Source organism: Helianthus annuus, chromosome 9 (genome assembly GCF_002127325.2).
Source record: "Helianthus annuus cultivar XRQ/B chromosome 9, HanXRQr2.0-SUNRISE, whole genome shotgun sequence".
Lineage (NCBI taxonomy): Eukaryota > Viridiplantae > Streptophyta > Magnoliopsida > Asterales > Asteraceae > Helianthus > Helianthus annuus.
In genome coordinates, this window is record NC_035441.2 from 169,337,941 (window position 1) to 169,345,163 (window position 7,223).

The following is a 7,223-nucleotide window of genomic DNA, read 5'->3' on the forward strand; positions in this document are numbered from 1 at the left end:
GAAGAAAAAGAATAAAGGGCACAATTGTAAAACATTAAATAGTTTTTTTCTCTCATTTCATTTATTATTATCTTTAACTAATTAATTAGTCATAAAGACTATCATCCTCCCCACTAAAGTTTTTGCCTACACACATCAAAATTTATCCTACACGTTTTGAAATTTATCCTACACATATTGAAATTTATCTTACACAGCTCGTAATTTATCTTACACACCTCGTAATTCATCCCACAGTTTAAATTATTTTTTTTTCTTCTTTGAAAAATTATTTTTTTTTGAAAATAAGTTACAAATTTAATGTAATTAGCTATTAAAAAGGAAGACTACCAATTAATGATCCATATAAGTTTACCAATTCATATACCTTTACACTAATATTAAATACAAAAATTAAATTAAGTAAAATAAAGTATTCTTATTGGTTGAAATTTCTTCTTTTTTATTCTTACAAAAAATTTCTTCTCATTTGAACTATTCACTATATATATATATATATATATATATATATATATATATATATATATATATATATATATATATATATATATAGAGTAAGGTTAACATACAAAAAGCCTTATCATACATCACGTAGGAGATAATGGTAACCGTTGGATCAAGGGTATAATCACGCATGAGACCACATAATCACGCATGGGACCACATAATCACGCATGGGACTATAATCACGCACGTTCTATGATAATAACGCACGTTATATTTTTTGTCATGTATGTTAATATAGGTTAAGCCTTGAAGTACATTATACTTTCTCTATATATATATATATATATATATATATATATATATATATATATATATATATATATATATATATATATATTCCGCACCTTATAAAAAAATTTTGTAACACTGATTGGTTCTAAAATAAAACACCCATGTGTGTATAATATATTATGTTAAGAAATTGAAAATATAATGACAAAATATTAAAATAAGCACCAACAACCCCATTCCCTGTTTGTTCTCTCTCACTTCCCTAATTTTCACATACCAACAAATCAGTCTCTCCATTTCCTCTATTCTCTATGCTCATCAGGTGAGTAATGATTAAACCACAGCAATTCCTCATACTATTCCTATCTATTCTACCATCAATCACCTCCCAGCAACCCATCACATGTAACCAGTCATGCCCCGGCTACCAAACCAATCCCGTCCAGTACCCATTCGGCTTCTCCTCCGGCTGTGAAATCCCGCTAAACTGCACCCCAAACGGTGAGGTTTTCATCGGCGAATTCTCGGTCCAACAACTCAACCCGGACAGCTTACTCGTAAGCCTTCCGGCCAAGTGCGGACGCTTAATCAACACCCTCACAAACCTCTACAGTGACCACTACGCGCCCATGTCATCAAACGCTATCCTCATGGAAAACTGTACGGCGCAGATGAAAAACTGCATGATTCCCATGACGACGTTACGTACCCATCTCGAGATAGTTAACTGCAGTGGCGCACAAGGTGGTGATGGCAACGTGAGCTGTTATTCTAGTGATGTTACTCGTATGTTTCTTGATTATGGAAATGTTACGAGCATGGGGTGCCGGTTTTTGTTCTCTGGGGTTGCGACCGAGATGATTGGGAATAGTCCGGCGATATCGTTGGATATTCAAGTGGTTAGATTGGGGTGGTGGCGTAGGGGTGGTTGTGATTGTTCGGTTGATGCGGAGTGTACGAAGATTGTGTCGCCGGTTGATGGAAGCGATGGGCATCGGTGTAGTTGTAAGAGTGGGTTTGCTGGTGATGGGTATAAGGCTGGCTCCGGTTGCCGGAGCATGAAAGGTATGTTTCCGTTCACCGGTGCTATTATTGGTTCTTTGTAATTTAAACTAGTAGGGTACTAGTATTGAGTATAGTTTACAATACCAATTTGAATACAACTTCAACTGAACGAGGAAATAAAAAAAAGTCATCATACGCTTGAAATGGTACTCACATAAAACCATAATAACTAATATTGATACCGTTACCTAATTTTTTTTATATATGTATTTATGTTGATATAAGTTCATTCACTTCGTTACTTTATTAGTACGGTAATGTAATTACTATAATTTATGATACCAAAAATAATACATTTTAAGGGTGTCCGGGGCACCTTAGGTGACCCCTTTAGGTGACTCCATTCACCTATTAGGTGAGCATTGCCAACACTTAGGTGAGTTAGAGAGAGAGTAGAGAGAGAGGGTGAAATAGGTGGGGAGTTGCCGAGAGAGGGGAGGAGAGAGGGAGATCTTGACCAATCAATGCTTTTCTTTTTTTTTTTTTTTTTTTTTTAAAAAAAACCAATTCACCTAAGAGGGGAGTGTCGCCATCAAAAAGGGGTATTAGGGGAGTGTTAGAGGGGAGTTGACGTGGCATTTTATGGTTGGTTATGTGTAAGAGGGGGGACTCACCTAAGAGGTGAGCACCCCTTACACCCTAAAGGATGAATATTTGTCACATAATTGCTTTAAAGTATTAAATGAACCGTTCATTATATTGTGAAAAAGAAAACGATTTAGAGGCATGTATATAATTTGCTGTAGATTTATCATTATTCATTTATGGTACTAGATATTTGTTGTATAGTGGTTGAGGCATGTACATAATTTGCTGTAGATTTATCATTATTCATTTATGGTACTGGATATTTGTTGTATAGTGGTTGAATAATAAGTAGAATTAATACATGAGAGGTATGAAAAGAATTGCAAGTTGTATCTGAGATAAGGATTGAGAGATAGGTTGCATGCTTTCTAGGATCGAGAATCGGAAGTCAACTTCTATTAATAGAATGAAAGATGACAATGATCGAGAGATAGGTTTCACCTAAGTTGTCTTATCAAAGAATAGGATGAGTGAATGCTTGAAACACCAAGATTTTAGAAAAAAATGTGTTCGAAGTCGGGTTAACATCAATGTCTATGTATTCAGGCTTAGTAGATGACCCACACGTTGTTTGTTGCAAGCGAGCAACCGAACAATAAATGAGATACTAGAGATGTAGACTACAAATCCACAAATGGAACAACTATTTTTTGATTCACGATTTAACCGAAATTTTAAAGGGCCGATTGAAAATTTTGCCTACAAACCACCCTAATATTTTTAAGGAGGGCGACCGCCCCACAATCTGCCATTGTACATACATGATCCAATTAAGGGAGTTCAAGCGAATTTCAGATTAAAGCATAAAGTTTACTAATTTATATATTAAGAAAATTTTACATGCATAAATGTATCAGCTCTACCAAAAGTGTGAAAGCCCGAAAAAAAAAAAAAAAACATGAAGCTAAATTTATTAAAAATGAATGGATTATATAAAACAAAAAAAAATGGGCATGGTGTTTCGTCAAAGGATTATTATTGTTCACAGGCGGCTTTGTCTTACCAACAGTGTGTGTTGCTTCTCTTCAGGAATTCAACCGAATTTAGTTTTCAATGATTACTAGCTCAGTATCTAGACACACTATCTTGACAAATGAATTGAAATTCAAACTTTGTAATTTTAAAATATGATTTTAATAAACCCCGTACTTAGGGTTTATTAAAATCATATTATAAAATTATAAAGTTTGAATTTCAATTCATTTATCTATTTGGTGTAGAGAGAAATAGTGGTGGGCAGTGATAGGAAACCTAGGAAAACTTGGTTTGATCGTTAAGTCAAACGGGTTTTACCTGTAATTTTATCGGTGTGCCTACAAGCGGGTGGGTTACCAGGTTTTTCCCAGAATTAATGATGGACTTGGATTACTCCAAAAGTACTCCGTTAGATATAGTGGATGTTCCGAGAGTACTCGAAATTTATTCTGTTAGCCGTAAAAAAAAATAACGTACGACATAATTACGTAATATTGGATTTCAAAAAAGCAAGCTTGATTATAATAATCTGTAACGTGTACGGTAACTTTAGACATATTAATTAATTATTAACGTAGGAAGGGTGGATGGCCATTTTATATATTTGTTTTGTTTTGTTTAGCTTAGTTTATAGAGAATTTAAATACATGAATTATTTGATCACGTCTATTTCTAGAGTTGTCGTTTTGGACACTCTTTATTACCAATCAGTGAATTGAACTTCTCTATCTCTATATGTAATATATTCAAAATCTGTAGTAAGTTGAGGGTCAAAAATGGCATGCTTCTATTTTCTATTATCATACATCAAACTTTTAATGATTTTATTTATTTAAAGATAACCTTATTAATATATACCAACTCACATGCGTTGATGAACTAATATGCCAAATTTTTGTTAGTTAATTTATAATATTTGATTTTTTTTTATTGGTAATAGTATCCTAAGAGTTATGGATGTTGCCTCCACAAATGTGATTTTTTAATTATTTACTTAAGAAAAAAGTTGAACAATTAACTGGATCTATTTAAATAGGGAGCCATATAATGGTGACCTTTTTATTTGTTTATTTCATTTGCTTTTATATTTTAGAAAAAGAAAATGAAAACTTAATTGAAGATTTTAATGGTTGGAAATTACGTTAATAAAAAAATATTTATGTTATTTCTCCTTTAGTTATAAACAACTAGCTGGGGACTTTAGTGGTGAATAATTTACGACTAGACCCCAAATCTCCATCATTTAGTTAATTCAAGTCAAATTGATCATTATTCATGATTAAAAATATATTATTTCTAATTATATAAAAATTAAGTTTTCAAACTAGATGAAAACTGCTAAAGGGCTACATTACCTAACACGGTGGGGCACGTCGATTTTAAAAATGCAACATGTTCTTTCTTTTTCTTTGTTTAGTGAGAAATGCATTATTGTTGATTAAAAAATAATATTATATCTATCATTCCCTAAAAAAAGGCAATGTTTTCTTATCACACCAGAGTTTAAAAACTGCAGGACCAGTTTTATGAATTAACAATGTTAGAATATGTATTATTTGTTAGTTACTTCATAGTAACACCAATCGTAGATAAAACTACGGTAAGACCAAACCCAATGCAATTCCTTTGAGATGCACTTGTAACATGGATGATGAGTCGGTGGAGAAAGAGAGTAAAGAGAGGGTAAAAATCGGGCACAAATAGTTTTATTTTTTATTTTTGTTTATGATGGCCGGCTTCTTGGCATAGCATTCTCATGTGTTTATCCTTGTTATGGTGATCATACGAGTTCAAAAATCACAAAGTAGACAATAGATGATTTAGAAGTCGTTTTTAAGAGACTTTTTACCATTAAATTAAAGAACTATGTTTGCAATGCAAATAACTTCTAAGAATGGTAATTTCTGTTGCAAAATTAGTTGTGAATTCTCATTGTCATAAATTTGTCGTTGATTGCGTGATGTCTCCTTTGTAGCAAGTTCGTCGCAAAATTGCAGTTTCCATATAGCAATTCTTACGAATTATATCTAATTTTTTTTTTTTATAATAAATCTAACTAGCAGGCTCATCTGGTTGCAATCCTTCAAAATATTTCTCTGGTCATTGTGGAGGGACTGGTAGAATTGGAGTTCTAGTCGGAGGTATTCTCTATTTCTTTTATTTCTATATTTGTTTCATTGTATTTTAAGTTTTAACACATAAAACATATCAAGCTAACGCTAGTATTGTTTTCTTCAGCTGTTTTTGTTGGGGCTTCATTGATTGTTTGCATAGGCTTGATTATATGCTACATTCGTCGTCGGAGCATTTTAAGATCTCGAAGTAGAGTAAGCAGACAGTTTTACCAAGCTAAAGGCATCACAATTCCAATTTACACTTACAAAGAGATCGAAAAGGCCACAAATTGCTTCTCTGAAAAACAAAGACTAGGAACCGGGGCATATGGCACCGTTTATTCGGGCAAACTCCACAATGGTGAATGGGTAGCAATTAAAAGGATCAAACATCGGTCCGATTGTGACGACAGCATTGATCAAGTCATGAACGAGATCAGACTTCTTTCATCGGTAAGCCATCCAAACCTTGTGCGGTTATTAGGTTGTTCGGTTGATAAAGATGAGCAAATCCTCGTTTACGAGTTCATGCCAAATGGGACTTTGTGCCAACATTTACAAAAAGAGAGAGGCAACGGGCTTCCTTGGCTCGTTCGCCTTACAATCGCTACTGAAACCGCTCAAGCAATTGCTTATCTACACTCAAATCTAGATCCTCCAATATACCATAGAGATGTGAAATCTAGCAACATATTGTTAGATTATAGTTATACAACCAAAGTAGCAGATTTTGGCCTTTCTAGACTAGGAATAATGGAGTCATCACATATTTCAACTGCTCCACAAGGCACACCAGGATACTTAGACCCCGAATATCATCAAAACTTTCATTTATCTGATAAGAGTGACGTTTATAGCTTTGGAGTTGTGTTAGTTGAGATTATAACGGCTTTTAAGGCCTTAGATTTTTCTCGACGACATAATGAGGTTAATCTAGCAGCACTCGCTGTTGATCGAATCAAAAGAGGATGTCTTGATGAAATAATCGACCCGTCCCTTGAGCATAATAAAGACACGTGGACTTATTCGTCGATCCATAAGGTTGCTGAGCTGGCATTCAGATGTCTTGCATTTCATAGTGAGATGAGACCTTCTATGGCTGAGGTGGCAGCCGAGTTAGAGCGAATACGGGTTTCTAGAGAAGAAAATACTAGTTTATCATTGGACGGAACTAATCATTCATCGGTATCTATTGTCAATGAGAAACAGATAAGTCAAGAGGTCAAGATTGATGAATCTGATAAGAAAGGTTTGCTTAATAACATGAACTCGACCGATGAGCAAAATGTATCACCAAATTATGCAGATGATCGATGGCTAAGCGAGTCGAGCTCCCCCTTATCCAGCGGTAGACTTGGTTCTGGTTCAAAAGTGTAAAATAAGATAATACTCATCGTTTTAGTTTCATTGTGTAACTTTTATGGTATAAAAGTACAGCTTGATTGTTTTCTGACTTTGAATGTATATTTTTGAGCTTGAGAATGATCGACTTTTATTTGTATATATATGTTTCAAAAACTACAAACTGTGTTGAACTGAAATATATTCAATTATACTGATATGTTTGGTATATTTCAATTCAATAATCTGAGATTAACATGGTATATCTTAATGTTCACTAGTTTGTACTTTATCTCCATCATATTGGTTGTTGAAGTATATTTAGTAGCATACATGTTTTTCTTATGAGATTTCATCATCAAATTATGGCAAATTATAAATTATATATTCAAATTCTTGTTG

The 7,223-nt window shown here is 33.7% G+C and overlaps 1 protein-coding gene across 2 annotated transcripts; it reads left to right on the forward strand.

Moving 5' to 3' along the window:
• Positions 1–963: 963 nt before the first annotated feature.
• On the forward strand, positions 964–6,985 carry LOC110879530 (wall-associated receptor kinase-like 14). Of its 2 annotated transcripts, none has more exons than XM_022127997.2 (3): positions 964–1,803; positions 5,427–5,507; positions 5,605–6,985. In XM_022127997.2, the coding sequence occupies exons 1-3, from the start codon at positions 1,068–1,070 to the stop codon at positions 6,855–6,857; spliced, it is 2,070 nt and encodes a 689-aa protein (XP_021983689.1). In that variant the 5' UTR covers positions 964–1,067; the 3' UTR covers positions 6,858–6,985. The 2 variants fall into 2 exon arrangements, with proteins under 2 accessions (XP_021983689.1, XP_021983691.1); XM_022127999.2 differs by having other exon boundaries at positions 965–1,803; positions 5,430–5,507.
• The last annotated feature ends 238 nt before the right edge of the window (positions 6,986–7,223 follow it).

Bases quoted from the DNA above. Each gene is read 5' to 3' on its own strand.
- LOC110879530 (XM_022127997.2), top strand. From the start codon at position 1,068: ATGATTAAACCACAGCAATTCCTCATACTATTCCTATCTATTCTACCA. The intron at 1,804-5,426 runs GTATGTTTCCGT...AAATCTAACTAG, and splicing joins CGGTTGCCGGAGCATGAAAG to CAGGCTCATCTGGTTGCAAT. The intron at 5,508-5,604 runs GTATTCTCTATT...TGTTTTCTTCAG, and splicing joins AATTGGAGTTCTAGTCGGAG to CTGTTTTTGTTGGGGCTTCA.